Source organism: Miniopterus schreibersii (genome assembly GCF_964146895.1).
Source record: "Miniopterus schreibersii genome assembly, chromosome: 9".
Taxonomy (NCBI): domain Eukaryota; kingdom Metazoa; phylum Chordata; class Mammalia; order Chiroptera; family Miniopteridae; genus Miniopterus; species Miniopterus schreibersii.
The window spans coordinates 68,300,532-68,320,817 of record NC_138118.1 but is presented as its reverse complement, the minus strand read 5'-3'; the positions used below and the strand labels follow the sequence as shown (position 1 = coordinate 68,320,817).

The 20,286-nt window shown below is 35.7% G+C and overlaps 1 protein-coding gene across 3 annotated transcripts in view; it reads left to right on the top strand.

Annotated features, from left to right (window-relative positions):
* Positions 1–20,286, top strand: part of CRPPA (CDP-L-ribitol pyrophosphorylase A) — a 168,652-nt gene that overhangs the window by 50,262 nt on the left and 98,104 nt on the right. For all 3 annotated transcript variants that reach the window (XM_081147686.1, XM_081147684.1, XM_081147685.1), the window contains 2 exons: positions 2,227–2,272; positions 13,590–13,687. In XM_081147686.1, the coding sequence (XP_081003812.1) occupies positions 2,227–2,272; positions 13,590–13,687 (144 nt within the window). The remainder of the gene's footprint in view (positions 1–2,226; positions 2,273–13,589; positions 13,688–20,286) is intronic.

Genomic DNA, 20,286 nt, shown 5'->3' with positions numbered 1-20,286 from the left:
CTGTAGATCATGCTGACAAGAAAATCAACTTCAAAACTGATCATTAAACTGTTTTTGAAATGAAAAATAAGGAAAGGGCAACCTATATTACTATAAGAGTTCAACAGAAAAAGAATAACTTATTAATTCAGAATTACATTTCCCAATACTTTTCCCTTTGATGTATGTTAGATATTTTATTTAGGAAAAAAAATGCTGTTTTAAACACAGTACCTTACAAGTTTATCAGAAATATTTTGTAGTTTATTTTCATTAAATCAGTGTTTGAGAAGTGTAGCTAAGGTATTCAATAGGCTTTATGTTGAAGATATTAATAAAATAAAAAATCTTTAATCAGCATATAGTAGGTATCTACAGCCTACAAGAAAAAGTAGACAAAAAAAGGAAATTTAGGAGTTTTTCTTGTTTATGCAGTTAATTACTTAATATTAGTGGAGAAGGGAACTTTGGGTAATAAAAACATGTATTTTATTCATAAGACTGACTCCATTGCAAAAATGTTTTCTTGCAAGTATGCTAGAGAAAAGCTTTTTCGTATTTGAAACCAAGTTTTCTTTAAATTAAAAAAAGCCATCATTAAGATTTATTTTAAAAATAAAAGGTACTTTCACAATTCTGTTTTTTGTTGGTATGCAGTCTTGTCCCTCAACAAAAGCAGGAAGGGATAAAAAAAATGAATAATGGTAATTAAGGTAATTAGCCATCTTCACATTAATTTCTGCGCTTACCCTACACAGCAGACAATTATAGAAAAAAAAGCATTTTCTCACTTAAATTGAAAACATTGAATCTTGATTTCAGATATCTAGTTAACTTGATTTTAAAGCAAAGAAAGAAAAACTTATTTAATTCTTAGAAGAAAATTTCTCCACTCAAATGTAGTCGTCACAAGTGAGATGTAGCCTATTTTGATTGCTCTGTTCCCAGCACTTAGAACAGGACCCAGAACACAGTAGTTATTTCATAAGTATTTGTTGAATGAATAAATGAGATCAGTACATTCTTTAATTTGGTGAAATGCACAGCATGAACCTTTAGATGTCTGTTTTCTGTTTTTTCCAGATAATAGAATTACACTGTGGATATAGTACTAGTTTTGGTTGGCGTGTGCTTGATTTAGAGATAATGCAGCAATGTCACATTTAATTTAAACAGATTAGTTGAATGCTTGAGCAACTTCTCATCTGTCTTACAAATGAACTGATACTTTAATTATGGATTATAGTTTTGGACTAGGATTTATCCTGTAGGATGAAGGCATAGCACAGCAGTCTATTTTGGGTGGAAGTGCCCTGAGCCACTTGGCCTGAACAGAATTTCTGTACAAGTCTGGTTATGAGATAATTTGGAGGAAAAAAGTTTGAATTGTAGGCATAGAAAGGTACTAATTTGGTGAGTATTTCTCAAAGTAGGTTCTTAGACCATTCTCATCATAACCACCTGAGCTCTTGAATGATGAGCTCCTAGGACCTTATGGTATTTATTAGTATAGTTCATTATTTACTACATTTACAGTCCTGTGATATAGAACTAATTCTGCAGTGCAGTGCACCTGACATGTTCCATATCTGAGCTCACTGATGCAGCCTGGGAAGTATCTGCCATAGAACTATGTCAGGTTAATTTACAAAGAACAGATTATAATTGCAAGGAGGCTGTGTGTTTTTAAGGAAAGATCCTGATTGTTCTTAGGTACGTGGTGGTGCCTTCTAGGCTCTTTTTATTAGAGCCATAAACTCCTCACAAGGTGAACCTTATCTGGGTATATACAAATACACTTAATTCAGAAGGAACTCCCTTCTTAATGTGAGTTGATCTTTGAGAATTTCCTCATTTCAGCTAAAAATGTGATTTGGTGATTTTTGTTATACTTAGCTTTTCTTCCTCTCAAGGTAAAACCTTACTATTAAATAATAATGTGAATACTTTTATTAAAATAGTACCACATATTCTTTGAGATAATACTTTAGTTACATGAATAAGATTTTGGTAAACATTGCCACATAGTATCCCAATTTATTTAAAGATTTAAAAAGCAAATCTTCAACCATTTGTAGAAATAGAATACATTATTCTGAATTTGCTGATGTTGTTGTAATTTAGAAATTGTCAGTGCTGTATGTTTATAGATTCTCCAAAATCAAGAATTTCCTCAGAGGCATAATTTTATTGCTTTCACATTCCTTCCTGCTCTGTTAAGTCTAATGAGGTTTATCTGTCCTTTAGGTGACCTACAAACGAGATTTGTATGCAGCTGAATCGATTATTAAGGGTATGTTTGGCCTTATGACTCTCAGTTCCTGTTTCAAAAATGTAAGCCAGTGCAGAATTTCTCATGACATTTTAGATCTCAGAATTCTCAGAAGTATAAATGCCTGTAGGCCATGGAAGTCTGTGATTTGCTTTTTTGAAAAATAATTACATGTTGTTTCGTTTCCCGCTTGTGAAATATCACTTATTATGTGTGATTTATGTCAGATTGGTTTTACTTTTTATAAAGGAAATGCTTTATTAATTTGAAGAAAGTATGGGACTATTAGAAATAAAAAGTGATATTTTAATAAATTGATAAAGATTTTATATTTTATTTTTACTATTAAGAGGACTGATTCCCCCATCATTATAATATCAGTATATTAGATAGTATCTTTCATATGGGAAAAATTATTCCAAAAATATGGAAATTCGACTGGGTGATGTTTTAATTCTTTTTTGGTTCTGACAATGACTAATTTTGTTTGGTAATTTTAGATATTACATATATAATAATCCCTTTCTCATTCTTTTTAATCTCTATGACTCTAATGTCCCAGCTACACAGAGGTAGTTTATTTAATAATCAACAAATATCTATCACTGTGCTACATGCTGTGCTAGGAATGTAATGCAGATGCCCACACTGGACATTCGTTCTGTGTTTGCAGCCTCCATTGCTTAAACCAAGGTTTCCTTGCCTTGGCATTACTGGCATTTGAGGCTGGGTAATTCTTTGTTGAGGAGACTGTTTCCTGCATTGGGTTTTTAAGCAGCAAGCCTGGCCTCTGCTCTCCCTTGCCCATGGTGTGAGTGTCGGAGGTGTCTTCTGACTGTGTTAAAGGCATGGTCCTAGCAAAAATCAGAGGGGTCCACCCCCAATCTTGAAGCAAGTACTGTCCTTTACAAGGTTAGTAACGGATTCCTTCAAAAATGGATTAAGGACAGAGTTGTATGCTCAATTTTTAAGAGGGGAACTTGTAAACTTGTTTGAGAGGTGAACTTGTAAATTCAAACTTTGAAGTTGGAAAACAACCACCACTGAATCTGCATTCTGAATGCACCAGTTTATTATAAAGTTTTGGGAAAACCACCTATTTAACAACTAATTGGCTTCACATTCAGAAAACTGAAATCTTTTCTCTGGTCATGACATTCTATATTTATAGTTTACCCTGAAGTTTTTTTGTCCGTTAGGAATATTGTGTTTCAGACCATTAATGTACTATAATTTGTGTCTGTGTATCTGCATGTAAACAAATCACCTATAGCTATAAATCAAAATGTTGACATATATTTACATATGAGCCAGGCGATGTGTAAACATTACTCTGGAGGAGTTGGCTAAACCATGATGTGGTTGGGTTACGTTCTCAACACAAGGAAATAAAAAACTTGGTTTGGTTTCTTTACAGAGTCCTATCTTTGTTACCTAGGTAAAATGGAAATGATCTATTTTGTGACTAGTTTTAAGTGGTTCCACTGAGAATTCTACACACGTCTGCTTATATATCATCAGAGCAGTCTTCTTTGCATGTAAAAGCCTACATTTTAAGTGTAATTGCGGGGGCTATCGCTTTGGTAATTGTTTGCAGAGAGAAATCGGTTTTCTTATTTAGGTAACATGGTCTAGTATACTCTTTTTATTTTTAAAGTATTTTAAACATGTTCTACTTTTATTCTCAGGGAAAGTCTAACTGGATGTAAACAGCTGATATAGATGGACAATCTCCCAATGTTTCCTTATGCTCTGGGGTTTGCTTTTCTAATTCCCCAAAAGATTCTTATGTTGCCCGTGTCCATTGGGGACCACTGCTCTGGTGCCTTCCTACAATCATTGTGGCCCAGCAGCATTCTGACTCCCTGAGAACTTGAATGCAGAATGCCTGGCCCCAGGACGATAACTTAGAATCCGCATTTTAACAAAAACCCTGGCCGATTAGTTTGTACAGCCAATTCCAGAAGCATTCCTCTAGGTTGCTCTTTACTGTTCATTTCTTTCCAAATAATGTATCTTGGCATTAAGAGCTTGACATTTTAGTATGTTCCCTCAGTTCCAAATGCTCGTTTGGGCCACTGAGATTGCTACCTGACTTCAAGATGCAGTAATACTACTTCTAAGGCCTGATAGTAGAAAGACCTCTGGGCCTAGGAAAAATAAGACTCTTGGATTTTTAAAAATAAAATTCCAAAATATAATATGGCATATAGCCAGCTAACTAGCTGAGCTATTTAGTCACCTTTTTGCCTTTCCCTAGTAAATGTTCAACATATTTTTCTAGGCACTTCCACTACACAGCGTTTATTGGTACTTACTTTGTGCCAGGCATTGTTTAAAGCATTTTGTGTGTATTATTTCTTGCTTCTCCAAGAACTGAGTGATGTAGGTAGTGTTATTATTTCCATATTATGTGATATCCAAGACGGATAGAAAATACATTGATTCTTCAATACTGGTTCCCACCGTAGACAGTTTACCTGTTTATACAGCTACTCCCCCTTTTATTCCTCCTCAAGCACAGATTGTTCGGATCCCCTTGTCTGAAGTCTTGGGCTACATGTGTTTTGGAACTTGGAATACTTTACATTTTCCAAAGCTACTGCATTACACCACGGGTATTATGTCACATCATCAGTGGGATTTGGGACCTCACCACATAATGAGACTTGTAATGCCTAAATGTTTACATTCAATGAAGAGGAATGACTATAGAGCCTCTAGCCAGTTTAGGTTCGGGACTGATTTAGCCACCAACTTTATATATTGAAACAATTTAAAAAATTCATTTTAAGAACTTTTTGGGTTTCGGCATTGCCTGTAACTTGTTGTGAACCTTTTTAGGTAGTGAATTAGTAAAAGTGGGAAAAATGCCTAGTCTGTTTTTCTTTTGGATCCTCTAACGTTGAGTTGAGTTGAACTGAGTGGCATGTCAACAGGTGCAGCTATGCTTTTTCCCCCCTTTGAATCTGAGGACCTTAAATTATGGAAATACGTAGTCATTCTGCCTCACCTTACCAACTCTACCTGTTTCCAACAGATGCATATGGGGATCTAGTGAATCTATCCAGATATCATGTATCTTTTTTATTTTTTTAAATAGAGATATAATATTTGATTATGTATTTTTGTCAAGGTGTAAAACCAGAACTTGGATCACATGGCACATACTTTATATATGTTATTTCATTTATTCTTTGTAATAGCACCATACCCTAGATATTATTGCTCCGTTTTGCATGTGGGAGCACTGAGACACGGCTTAGGTACTTCCCTCTGGGTCACACAGTAAGAGGGAGAGCCACAGTTGAAACCCAGGTCTTCCTTTTTCTTAAGGCTGACTTCACTCTGGGATGTGGCCACTCTGCACCTCTGAGTCGTGGAGCTACTCATGCTGACCACTAAAGTGGACACTGGATTCAGTATCTCTTTTTGTAAGCAAATGGCTTATAAAGTTCAGCCTGCCTCACTTTGATTCTGTTGGGTTAAAACTGTATCTTCAGCTACCTCGATGAAGAATCATCACATGATCGAGACAGGATGTTTTGTGCCAGTGCTGTGCTAATCACACACAGTCTTCCAGAGAGTGTGGGCAAAACATGTAACATTGAAACGGCAGATTTCTAGAAGCGGACAGAGAAAGAGGAAAGGTTAAAATTCAAAATCCAAATAATACTTTTAAAATGACTGGTTGGGTACTGTTTAGTTTTTTCTTTTTGTGCTAATTCTGCCAGTTTAGTTGTTTGTTATCTAGCCATAACAAAGTTTTTCTCTTCTGGGATGAACTTTTTTTTCGTGTTGTGATGTGAATGCTTAGTATTCTGTAAGTTGTTCTTTCAGAGCTGCTTTTTTTTACTTGAATACCGATTATTGCTAGTTAAAAAATTATATTTTGATGTAACTATTTTCTTGTTTAGTTTTTTCAGATTACAAAACATTTCTTTGATAAGTGTCATGTCTTCTTGCAGGAGCAATTTGTACTCCCAAGTTTACTTGTCACTGGAACAGCATGTGTACTTTGGTCCATCTTAATTTATGTGCAAGTCTGTATCTTTAGTTTAGTGTGGGAATTTCGGATAAGCTTTTGACTAAGATTCCCAAATTGTGGTTTATATATAGCAAGTCTCAAAATCCTACTTTTTTAATGTTGTTAGATAAGTTTTATTTTTAAGTTTATTTTAGCATCAATATATTTAGCTGGATTTTTATTTGTAGTAAACTATTCAATAATAGGAAACATATATAAAGTAGTACTCGTATATTTGTCCTTCACACAGTCATCTGCATTGAAAAATGTACAGTTAATCACAAATTCACTGTTATGTAACTAAACATTCTTAATATATATATATTTTTTGAGGTAGAGAAATGGATTTGGTCATTTTTCTTTAATGTTTATCCTTTTAGGCCTCTCCTCTGAGTGAAATTTAAAATATAAACTTTTCTAGGGAGTAGTGTGATTAATTGGCACAAGACAATGGGCTGACTGATAAGTGTGTAAACAACCACTTAACGAAGTATTGTACTTTTGTGACACAAGCTGGGTGAGCCCTCCCAAGCCTGCTCTGTATGCGCAAACCTACAGAAACTATTAAAATGATAACAGATGCCAGCAGTAGCATACTTTGCCTAGACTTAAATATGCCATACAAACAGTCCCAACTGCATTTGATTTAGTATGCTGACCATATTCTGGCAAAAGGATCAATATTTTAAAATCTTCTAAGAAGAAAATCCCTAGGGAACTTCTGAATAAATGATTGTATTTCTTTCCTACCATCATTCCTCTTGAAATCTTTTAATATATTTAATTTGGTGGCTTACGAGTGTTTTTAAACTCACTATATTTTATTTGTTCCTGGTTAGGATTGTAGAAACCTAAGTAAACTTATGATATAAAAAAGCCTTATCATGCCTCTTTTCATCTAGTGGTTTATATAAAAATGGAAAAACAAAAATAGTTAAAATTCAAAATTATTTTTAACTGGTTTTCTTTACTAGTAGTTAAAAATGGTTAATATTAATGTTCATGTAAAAACTCATGTCTTTTCCCAGTCATTATGTAATGTTTTTTTATTTGTTAAACACTTTCTTATAAAGGAAATTAATTGAATTTGATTTCTCAGACATATAAATCTGTTGGTTCAGAAAGTTAGATATTCCGAAAATACATTTTTATTTTCAACATCAATGATACAGGTGATTTCTTTTAATGTTAAGTATTTATGAAGTTAAGCTATAAATCCCGAAAATTCTGCCTTTTTGTATTTCATGCAGTTAAAAAACTTATTCCAATGGGAAAGCAATTGAATCCTGTTGTGCTTATACACTGAAAGTAGCTGAATGTACTTTTCAGTTGGCTCTGTCTGAAAGGAATAAAATCCCATGAGATTAAGGTCAATTCAGTGTTAGAGGAACTAAGAAGACTCATTGTGTTCAGTGAATATTTTATACACATGAAGAAACTAATGCCTTAATCTTATAGGGCTTCATTAATATTTTCACGTAAAATCATAGCATTTAAGTAAAAAATACTTTTGACTTTTTTCAATCACATTGGAAACACGGAAACTTGCAGTCAGGTTTTCTCCATCTGTAACTGGCCAGCGTGCTGCATCTGTGGCGTGTCCTCAGCTTTTCCTTGTTAGATACCCGGCGATGGTGCCACTTACGTGATTAACGATGCCTTTTCAGCAATGCAAAGTGACAGCCACGGTTTACATGGAAACTGCAATTTTTGATGTCTGGTTTTTGACTATGATACTTCATTTTCCAAATTTTCACATTAATACCATAACTCCTTTGTACGTAATACAGTTTTTGTTCCTCACTCTCTTGAAAATAATTGTATTAGGACTGTATCTTACGCGAATCTGTAAGAACACTTGCGTCAAGCTTTAATTACCAAGAACAGGAAGACTGCAATGTGATTTAATAGCAGTTTGGTTTTCTTGGAATCTTATTGTAAAAAAAATTTTTTTTTAATTGGAAAGTTAAATGTTTGGGTCAAGATTAGAGAAAGTAGAAGTTTACTTTTTTGTTTAACTTTATAATTTTTAAAAATTTGTCATCATTAGGATGCTAATTCAAACACAGTCAAGTAAATCTGTCATGTTCAAAAACTTCTAAGGTCACAGTGAGATACTAAGCAATTAGCTAAATAAGACTTGATAATAGTCAAAAGCGAGCCAGTTATATTTTACTCTGAGGTAGGTAGGAAAAACAGCAACAAAAACGGCAAACATGACATTTATGCTCAAAGCAATAATACATTTTGTAAATCTACTGATGATTCCCTAGCATTTCCTTCAAATTTATTTCTCTTTTAACTGAGAAACCGTATATTCTTTGAAAAGGAAAAAAAAAAAGTACTGCATCTTTACTTGGAAACCAGTAATATGTGTAAAAAGACGTGCAGGAAACAAGATGTCACATGTATGTTCCTTACTTCTAAGGTAGGAAACTTCATCCTGTATTTAGTGACTCATTTAAACATGTGGTTAAGATCTGATATAAAACATCTTTTTAAAAAACCTGACTACGTACCAGTGCCCTCCAGTTGAAACATGTCAACAGTGGAGCTCACTTCTCAGAAGACCACTCTAACCTTTTCATGTGGGATGTATGGTTTTGTTGTGAGTCTCTGTTTACTGTCCCTGTTGTCCACTTGTCCTGCAGTCGTGGCTTGTTGGCTGCCTTTTGTTTATTAACTCCTTGCTGTCCCCCTTCCTGGTCTAATAGCTTCCTCTGTCAAGGTGTTCAGAGGAACCTTAGGCATCTTTCTACAGGTGAGACTGTGTCAGGGACTTCAAGGTTCAACAGTGGTGATTCTGTTTAATAATACAACTAAAAAACTTTTCATGTGAGACAGATAACTGCCCTTACTTTGAAGGGATTAAGGCTTGAAACATCTTTTGGAAAGGATTGTGGTTGGATTTGATATAGTTGTTTTTATTTGGCTAAGAACACTAAAATTTTGGCTCCCAAGGTCTGTATAGTGGATAACAAGGCCTTGTGGACATCATGGTGTTAAATGTTTCTAAGAAAATTGAAGGCTGACTTCTGGATTTTTTTCTCACTTGCTTGTGGAACTAACAATATTTAATAAGTTTATTTCTTCTCCATGCTATTTGAAAATTTCTTGTAAAACACAAACACCATCCTGGGTGCTCATGAGTCTCTACTGATGATTAATTAATGGAGGCAAATGTCTAGATATTTTTTCTCCTTGTTAATTTGTCAGTGCGCCTGCCATATGGTAAAGAGGAAGCTGTGCATATCAGAAATTATACATATTACTATTTTGTGAGGCAAAATGAAAAGACTCCAAATTGCATCTATTTTTTAACCCTTGAACAAAAACAGTATACTTTATGTATACCAAGAGGAACTATTAAAAAATGAGTATGTTATAAATTAAATTTTGGTCTCATTCATAAATTATTAGATTTATGAAGGCCTTTAGTTAAAATAACATTGGAATTGAACACTTATGAGAACATATTACGGATTGCTGAAGAGGGCTGCATTAGAGAAATGGAACATACAGGAGAGGCTGTGGTAGAAGAGGGTATTACCCAAATAGACAGGATATAATCCAATATCACTTGGCACACCAGCCACCAGGCAAACCTAAACTCACATGGCAAAGGACGATCAATAGATACCCATGCTGGGATGACAGAGATGTTGGAATTATCTGACAAATACTTTAAAGCACTGATTATAAAATTGCTACAATAAATAAGGGGGAATGCTTTTTTAAAAATTAAAATTTTTTTCCAATTACAATTTGCATTCAATATTATTTAGTATTAGTTTCAGGTGTACAGCATGGTAGTTAGACAGCCATGGGAACACTTTTGAAATGAAAGATGGAAAGTCTCAGCAAAGGCATAGAAAACATAAAGAGCCAAGTGGAAGTTTAGAACTGAAAAAAATGTAGTAACCAAAATAAAAAACAAAATGTTGATGACAGAGCAAGTGTCGGTGTAGTTAAGTAGATCAGAATTTTTTCAGTCAGAGTGACAGAATGAAAAGAGATTGGGGGCAAAATGAATAGTGCTCAGCATATGTGGGAAAATAATAGTTCGTCTCCATCCGGGAAGGAGAGAAGAAAGTGCAGTATAGAAAAAATATATTTGAAGAAATACTAGATTAAAAATTCCCCAAATTTGGTTGAAGACAATCTACAGACTGAAGAAGCTCAGGTAACTCCAACATGATAATCCCAAAGAAATCCACACCAGACAGTTCATAATCAAACTGCTGGAAAGTAAACACAAAATAAAAGTCTTGAAAGTCGTTGGAAATGATGGATTGTCTGTAGGGGAACAAGAATTTAAATAACTGTAGATTTCTCATCAGAAACCATGAAGATAAAAGAAAGTAGAGAACACATTCACATAACTTTTATTACAGTATTTTGTTATAGTTTTATTTTATTATTGTTGCTGTTAATCACTTACTGTGCCTAATTTATAAATGAAACTGTGTCATAGGTGTGTCTGTATAGGAAGGAACAGTATATAGAGGGTTTGGTATATCTGTGGTTTAAGGCATCCACTGGAGGTCTTGGGACATATACCCAGCAGATAAGAGGGGAATGACTGCATTGGCAATTGTTCACTATACCTTGACCATTTAAAAGTTCTCACACATGGGGATAAGGTATTAACTGAAAAATGTGAACTTATTAATTAATCCTTATAGCTTTTAATACTAACCTGTAGACTTCAAGTCTTGTTCCAGCTTGAATTTTCTCTCTGTTAAGTCACACTGAGCTATGTGACACTCAGATGCTGTATATAAATGACTTATTCAGTTTAAATCAGAAAGTGCATGTTAAAAATACTTTTTTCAGGGGGGGAATGTATCCTAAGGGTTCAGTTATCAAAATATTTTATAATGTGCCACAAGTGTTCTTTTAGGAAGATTTTTAAAAGCTAGAAGGCAGTGTGAAAACTAAAACTCGGGTTAATATTAGTCATCAAGTTGACAGGTCAGGTATGATTTAATGTTAATTCCAATATTTTTCTAATTTATCTTTAAGTCTTTTCAGGGGAGAGAACAAAGACTAGATTCTTGTGTTAGAGGTTTTTATGATTCTGGGAAGTAACATAATTTTATAGTTCTCACCAGGGCTTTTGTTTTAATTTCTAAAAATTTCTAAGACGTGCTATATTAATAGAACCGCAGACTAAGAATTCTAAAGGCTTCTATTTTTGTTTTGATTTCATCATTAACCTCAAGGAAGATGTTAAAGACTTTGCTTTGAGAAACAATGAGGATTAATCATATTATGTTTGGAAAGAGTTGTGTGCTTCATGAAAAAAGAAATTTAAATACTATATATATTTTTTCTCTCTGTGTGAGTTGGGAAATTCTAGAAAAACTATGGAGTTGAAGAGGTTCAGTGTGTTTGAACTCTGCTCCTGTAGCTACTTTCTTTTTCATCTTGGCCTTCCAGATGTATGGTCAAGTATAGTCATCACTGTTGTCTTTTTTTTTTTTTTTTAATGTATCTTTACTGATTTCAGGGAGAGGGGGAGAGAGAGAGAGAGAGAAACATCAATGATGAGTCATTGATCGGCTGCCTCCTGCACGCCCCCTACTGGGGATCGAGCCCATAACCCGGGCATGTGCCCTGACCGGGAATCGAACCTCGATCTCCTGGATCCTAGGTCAATGCTCAACCTCTGGGCCACGCCAACCTGGCACTGTTGTCTTCTTTTTGATGAAAATCTTGGTACAGTAACATTCCCCGTTAAGACTGTCAGTATGTGTTTGTAGAATTAATAGAAATCACATAGGATGCTTCAACCTAGTTTTAATAGATAAACTCAGATACGAACGTCCTAAGTAGAAGGTATCCATTTTAGTTTTAAAGGAATTCAGGATGGAAACATAGGTTATTTATTACTCAAGACGTATATTCCAATATTACACGTAACTACCGCATATTTGGTAAAACTGATATTTGAAAAGAAGCCTTAGTGGGATAAAGTTGATAGAGATTATTTACCAACTCTGAAATAGTAAGACCACAAGGGACAGTTTGAAGTTAGAGATGGGTTATGTTTTAAGTAGACAAAATGAATCTTATTTTGTATACTTATTGAGTGTATATGACCGTAACAACAAAAACAGTTCTGTGATTTATTGGGATTTACTTGCATCAGGCACTCTACGTAACTTTATACATACTAACTGATTTGATTATCACTAAAATCCCATAATGTAGGGTCTTTTACGATTCCCATATAATAAAAAATTAATCATTATAATTGTGTGTGTGTGTGTGTGTGTGTGAGAGAGAAAGAGGCATTTGAAAATCTGTCTGAAATTTTGTCGTGACAAAGTCCAAATTTCTCTCAACATTTACTGTAATATTCTTGATGGATGGGAAGTAGTTAGTAATAAAAGCGTTATTAACTGGTGATATTATTATTTTAAATGGTCTGTGCTCCCCAGCTTTGCTTGGAAGACTCATTAACTATTGCCAGATCAATGGTTTTTTTAAGGCATGTTTTATAGAGTTGCCCATGTAAGAAGCAGCTGGGTCACATGTTAATCAAACTAACTTTGATTTGGGGTTCCTATTTAAAATTCCACTTTTTCTCTTCAGCCATGACATAATACCATGCAGTGTCTCCTTGACTGGCAGCAATTTAGCTGTTTCTTAGTATTTCAGATCTGTCTACTGTACAGGAGGACTGCATGTCTTTTGGGGGAGTGATCCAAGGTTTATAAAAGTGAACATCACTATGTCATATGGCTTATGTTTTTAAATCAGATCATGACAAAGAAGACTTTCAAATTTGAAGAAAATCCATTTGGCATTTTTACTTGTGGTAATAGTTCAGCAGGTAGGAACTTAATTGTATTAAATCGAATTTAGAGGAAAGCCAAGGAAAATGCTGTACTTAACCAGAACACTAGGTGGCACAGTGAGCTGCGCACAGGAGATACAACCTAAACAGAGGATTTGCTTGGGAGATGGGGGATGTTATCATAATCTCTAAGGCTCCTTAGAAATGTGGAAACATGGAATCAGTGAACCAAGTGGCTATCACCTCCAGTTACTCCTTTTCAAATGTACACATGTCCTGGTTAGCTACCCACAAAGTGTAAAATAGATAGATTTATTGACTTGGGAGTTAAACGAGTCAAGGACATCTCAGTGTGTAGTCTAAGTCACTTCACTTGGCCCAAAGCTAAAACCTTCCTCTTTGTGTTCAATAGCTATGAACAGCAGCTAAACATAGATTTCAGTTTACTAGGGCTTTGTTCCATTTTAACTTTGAAACTTATTTCTTCTTTAAATTTTGTGCCTCAGAAAGAATTTCACAACAGATTTGCATAGTTATGGACACCAAAGAAGATAAAGACCATGTAGGTCATCATCTTGAAGAAATGCTAAAAAATGAATTAAATGTAAGTATTCAAATATCGAGTTTAATTATATTAAAGAGGTGAACGTATGTTTCTTGTTTTCCCCTATTTTTGAACTGATCAACTTCCTAGTTAAATTCATATCTGATATTAGAACTAAGGAAATGAAAGAAGTAGTAATAAATGTGAGGAGGGCTATGGGAATTATTTGGAACTTTACCAATATGGACTTCCAGTGTATTATGACCACATTGTGTTTGAAATGTTTTGTTTGCCAAACTGATTTTATTAAATTTTAATTTCCCTCTTTTCATTAAAAAGTATCACCACCATTCAGAGCTTATGATGAACATGTGATGACTTTTTAGCAATGTACAGGATAAAACTGCAGTTAAAAGTAGAAGGAAAAAGTTCACTTTAGTCAGCTAATTTTATCATGATGGCACAGTTGGAAAGAGAAGGGGCTCTCTTATCAGACAGCTCAGATGCCAAATTTATTGCCTAATTTCTTTATCTTAAGTTGAACATGTTAATAACATCTACATGGTACATTTGTTGGGAGCATTGAATAAAATAAATATGTGTAAAGTGCTTAGAAATGCCTCTGGCTTGTAGTGAGTTTTCAATGAATATGAACTATAATAATTAAACTTTAGAGGATGAGTTGAGAAGAGGTGTGACAATATGAAGTAGCAGATACTACTAGTTTCCAAACTTCAATCCTGTACCAGATGCATGAACTGTTAGAAATTTAGATTCCTGGAATATGTAAAAATTTAATGATCCATAGTCTGGAATGAGTTCTGGAATCTAAGATTTTAATGAGCTCCCTCAGGTGGTTTTTTGGCAACAGTGCCAGATTCTACCAGTAGCAATTAGAGCAACAACCCAAAGCTGAGAAGAAAATAGCCATCTTAGCTGTCTCTTAGGCATACAGGTTATACTGCAATCTCCTGTGTTGCTTTTGTCTAGTGACTTTCTTGGCATTTCTCCTCTATCCTTGGTAATTTTAGCACCTATTTTCTGCTTTCTATCTCAAGTCTACCTGTTAAGAATCTAAGTTCTGGGTCCCAATTTCCCTGCTGTACCTTGCAGAATATTTAACTGAAGGTAACTGGCCACCGCCTGACCCACTGAAGCACCCTTTTGTCTCAAAAATGGTATTTTACTCTTGAATAATCTCATTCTTTATCCAGTCAATGCAAAAACCAGTAAGATGTGCCCTGAAAGAATATTACTGGGACTCTGGCTATTGACCAACCCTAAATTTAGAGAGCTGGGTTTTGTTTTTGGTTTTTAAGATATTATATTGGTTTTTAGAGCGAGGAAGGGAGAAACATTGATGTGAGAGTGAGACATTGATCAACTGCCTCCTGCATGCCCCCTACCTGGGACAGAGGTCACAACCCGGGTATGTGCCTTGACCGGGAATTGAACCAGCAACCTTTTGGTGTGCGGGTATCTGCCCAACCATATGAGCCACACTGGCCAGGGCTAGAGAGCTGGGTTTTTATATAACTGTTGAGCACCTAGCTGGTGGATTGTGTGACTGATTCCTTGATTGGCCTTTCTAGTATTAGACCCTGCCAGAAGCCCTTTGGTTCGAATTATTATAATTTTTGTTGCTGCTTCACCTGGATATGTTTAGTGACAAAATGACATGGGACTTAGGGATACACACTGTACCATGCTGGCCTTCTGTGATATGTTCATCACTCTGGCCTCTCAGGTCCTTATCGTTCTCACTTCCAGTGACCTCTATTTTCAGGGCACTTTATCTGCCTACCCATTGGGTCCAGTCTGGACATTGCCATCATCTTACTGTACGGAAAAAGAAATACTAAGGCTGTTTCTCAGCTTCTGACCATCATATTTTGTCATTTCATATCTTTTACCAAATTACTTCTACTGCACATATTTCAAATTTATAGGAAACTCCAGGTTCCCTATCTTTTCCTACTGCACATATTTCAAATTTATAGGAAACTCCAGGTTCCCTATCTTTTCCTATTGCACATATTTCAAATTTATAGGAAACTCCAGGTTCCCTATCTTTTTCTTTCTTTCAGCAACCTTTTGTTTCGTACTGTCCTTTACCTAGCTTAGAGCCCATGTTCCATTACTTCAGTGGACCATGGATCTCTTACCGAGATCTTCAATTCCCTTGTCCTTCCAATGCACCCCCTTGGTAAGATCCCATCCATGTATCAGTCAAACTTCTCAGTTCTCCACGTTTTTGCTTAATACTGTTGGTGAGAATTATGCAACAGTGCAGATTGTTGCTGTTTAAAACCACTGCTCTCCATTCTTTAGTGGGCACTGACTGTTTTAAAGCTGCCGTGATTCCACAGTCAGCTCCCCACTCTCCTCAGTGAATGTTTTCAACCTCCTCGAATGCTAACCCAGAGTTTGTGAACCTCTCACTGCTGGCATCTGGGTGAGCTGATTCTCTGTTGTGAGGCCCTGCCCTGTGCTTTGTATACTGGTTAGCAGTGTTACTGGCCTCTACTTCAGAGATGCCAGTATCACCCCCAGCCCCTAGACGTAGCAACACAAAGTGTTTCCAGATGCTGCTGAATGTTGCCTGGAAAGGGGCAAAATAACCCTTTAGCTGAGAACCAGGGATGTAACCTTGCCATCTGTACCTCCACTCTTAGGTATGGTCTTGCCTCCGACTTCAGAACAGAGTTTTACTCTCTTACGTGGGGACATCCCTGTCTTCCTGGCACCAAATCTCCAATGAATCTTGCATCGGTAGCCATCCTCTTATTAAGACTCTTTCCTCTCCTGAGCTCTGGTTCCCCTCCTCTACCCTCGCTCTCATCAACATTACAACATATCCCAGCTCCTTCCATGAATTAAAACAAAACAAACGAACAGATCTTTTTCACTTAACCCGAGGTTATCCTGCAGCCAAACTTCTTTAGAATAACTTACCCTTTCATTCTTCAGTCCGCTGTGATCTGACTCCCACCTCAGCCTCCCACAGGAGCTGCCCTCAGTGAGGTCCTCAGCGGCCTCCCTATGCACAACCCACAGGACAGTTAGTCTTTACCTTGATTCGCCACAGGACTCGACTCTCTTGTCTAATATTTTCTTCTAGAAAAAGTCTCATCCTGAGAATTTTGTAACATCTTATTTTTCTGATCCTTCTTTGTGTTTTTGGCTTCCTTTCCTCAGTTTCTTTTATGGGATTCTGTTAATAATTTTTAGATTTCTTTACATAGTTGAGTGGGTCCTTCCCCCTCCCCCGCTAGAAAACCATGCTATGGCTTCACGTATCCTCTGTTTGCTAGAGACAAAATTATTGGCATTTATTAAGATTTTCTTTCTTCCTCCACCTTGTTGACTACCTTTATGTTAATATTGTTATAAAACAGCATTGTCTTTTATTTATTAACCTTAATATTTTGGTTATTGTCTCATGGTTCTCTGTTCTGGGCAACATTGATATTAGCTACTTTCTTCTTTCTCCTGCCTTCCCTCTTTCAGCATCTAATTTGAGTTGATATTTTAAAACTCCCATTTAATACCTGTAATACAATAGCACTGGCACACAGACGGCACTCCAGGACTATTAGAGTTGTTACTGTAAGAAAACATTCTGATAAGTCCTGTATGGTTTAACAAGTTTTAGGAAATCTAGAAGCCAGGGAAGATTTAGGAGAAATGAATGATATCTCCTTCCGAGGTAAACCAAATTCTCTGATTAACAGGACACACAAAATTTTTCTCTCGCCTTGTAAGGGCAACTTTATCTTCTGGCATTTTTCAGCCCATTTTTCAGTACATTTTATGTACTCTAAAAACTAGATTTTCAAATTCTTCTCCTTTTCTGTATGTATGTTGTGCTTAGTAATTTTAATTTTTAAGCACTTAAATTTCTCTCTTCCTTAATTTCAAGTGTCTAATTTATCTGTAGTTACAGATAACAAATTTGGAATTTTTAAAAATTAGGCTTAACTTGAATTTAGGGATTGTATTTGTATAATAAACAAATCCAAGTATACAGATGTTCAAAAGAAAGAAATACCACTCTTTCTCAAGTACCTCTTAATTGTAATATGAGCATTTGAGAAGATAGATTGAATTTTTTTTTTTTTAACTAGGAGATAATGTAGAAACTTTGAAAATGAATTTTGTGTGTCCTGTTAATCAGAGAATTTGGTTGACCTCAGGAGGAGATATCATTCATTTCTCCTAAATCTGCCCTGGCTTCTAGATTTCCTAAAACTTGTTAAACCATACAGGACTTATCAGAATGTTTTCTCGCAGTAACAACTCTAGTAGTCCTGGAGTGCCGTCTGTGTGCCAGAGACAGTGCCACATGCCTTAATCCTTTAGAATAACATGACTTCCCCCTCATTTTACAAATAGAAATAGGGAATTCTTGTGGTTTAATGACTTGCCTAAGATCAAATAACTAATGACTGTCAGAGCTAGTTCACATTCATCATAATTTCAACTACTTAATATTCTTCTAAACAAAGGTGTAAAATAAAGGAAATAAAACAGATTTTTCATTTTGACCTTATACCTAAGTCCAGAAAGCAGTCCCCCTTAGGAAAGAAATGATCTGGTTTTATATAAAATTTTTCTCTCTCCTTGTAAGGGCAACTTTATCTTCTGGCATTTTTCAGCCCATAACTTGCAGACAAACATCAAATGCCTATTGGAACATTTTCACATCCCAGAGCTTTTGTCTCACTTGAAAAGAACACATACAGTGGATGAAGTCACCACTCCTGAAATCCAGGCACCTGTAGGGAAGATCAGTGTGGGTGTGGGGCTGCTCAGGGCACAATGGGAGGATTGTTTCGTTGGCAGGAAAGGAAAGAATGCTTCCCATTGAAGCTAAAAGAAGCGATGGGGTGTACACGTTAGAGGTGAACTGAATATCTAAACTCTAATGGAATGATACACACCAAACACACGGAAGAGGTCGTTAAAAAGTAAAATAAGTGACAAACTGGGCAAAGGACACCCTTCCACCCTTCATATACATGCACACTTCTTAAATTTCACACTCATGCTTAAAGTTCAAGGCTTTAGAGTCAGGCTTCTTATATTCCTTCTTTGAAGTCTTAAGGAGTTTGAAGTATTTCACAGAACCTGCCTACTTTGGAGATTGAGGTCTCCCGAGATCCGTCATGAAGAGACTGCTCTCACTTCTTCCTAACTCTCAACAAACGCTGAAGAATACTCTACGCCATATGCTGTGCTGAGAGTAGTAAGGAACTCGGAGGTAGGAAGATGTGATTGGGTTTTTTGTTTCATTCCTTAACTGACTAATTTATTTACCAAATAATAAATGTGTATCACGATTTTGTCATTGGATATAGTGAATTGAACTAAGCAAATATGGTTCTCTGCCCTCAATGAACGTACTGTTAAGTTGGGGATGAAACAGTAAAATACAAACACATGTTTAATTACAAATGGTGGTAACTATTCTTAGGAAAAAGTACACTGTGCCTACGTAAAAGAGCCTTGGAAAATGATTTAAGGTGGGGGTGGAGGGTAGTGAGCTAGAATCTCTTGGCAGGTGTGCCATTTAGTTAAGTCTGGAAGGGCAGTCAGGAATTAACTGTGTAAAGAGAAGTTCAGATGGAACAGTGTGTGAAAGACACATAAAGACCTTCTTTCATGGTGGCTTAAATAAGCCTTCTTTGGTCGGAATGACATGATCAGAACGCAGGTAGAAGGGTGGGAGGCAAGGATAGAGATGCATAGATGCAGCCTTGCAGGCTATCTTAAGCTTACTAGGGCTACTGCCACCATAATAAATAACACTACTATGCTTATATTTTGTCCTAAGAGCTTAATGATGTGATAGAAAACTTTAGCTGAAAATGATGACATAATCCAATTCTATAAAAAGATTATGTTGGGTGCTGCTCCTTAAAAGTAAAATTGTATAATATAGATGATGTATTATAGAATTGTACACCTGTATAATTTCATTAACCAATGTCACCCCAATAAATTCAATAAAAAAGAACAAAAAGAGAAGTTCTCATAGAAAAAAAGAAAAATTGTGTAGAAGAAGACATGGAGTATTTAAATGTTTTTGGATATCACATTACCCATAAAAACACATGTTACTTCAACCCAATGTTCCTTCTTATAATAAAATAAATGAGTGCTGATCTATATTTTGTACAAACAGGGACTATAGGGGCTTTTCCTGTATTTTGCTTTTCCACTCCTTCCTGTTTCCTGGACCACATAATTTAATTATTGTTTTGTGTAACCACAAATGACAAGCAGGATATGTCTGAAAATCATTTGTTTTCCTGGGTGTCAGGCATGCTTTGGTTTTGTTGAGGCTGTCTGTGGTACCTAGTTTATTTTTCCTAATGCCCTCAAGGTTGTGTCCAGTGTATAGGTCTCTGCCTTTTCTTATGGACCTAACTGAATTTGGTGTATGACATATTTATCAAACAAAGCATCACAAATAGCAAATGAAGAAAGGCAGAAATAAAAGAAACAGAACAAATGAAGCCATTGCAGCATTGTAAGACCCATTCGAAATAGGGTTATTGTGTGCTTATTTTGACACAAATTATAACATAATATTTTAGTTTAGAGATATAAGATTTTTTATTTTTTGAAGCTGAACACTGTAAACAGGGCAATAA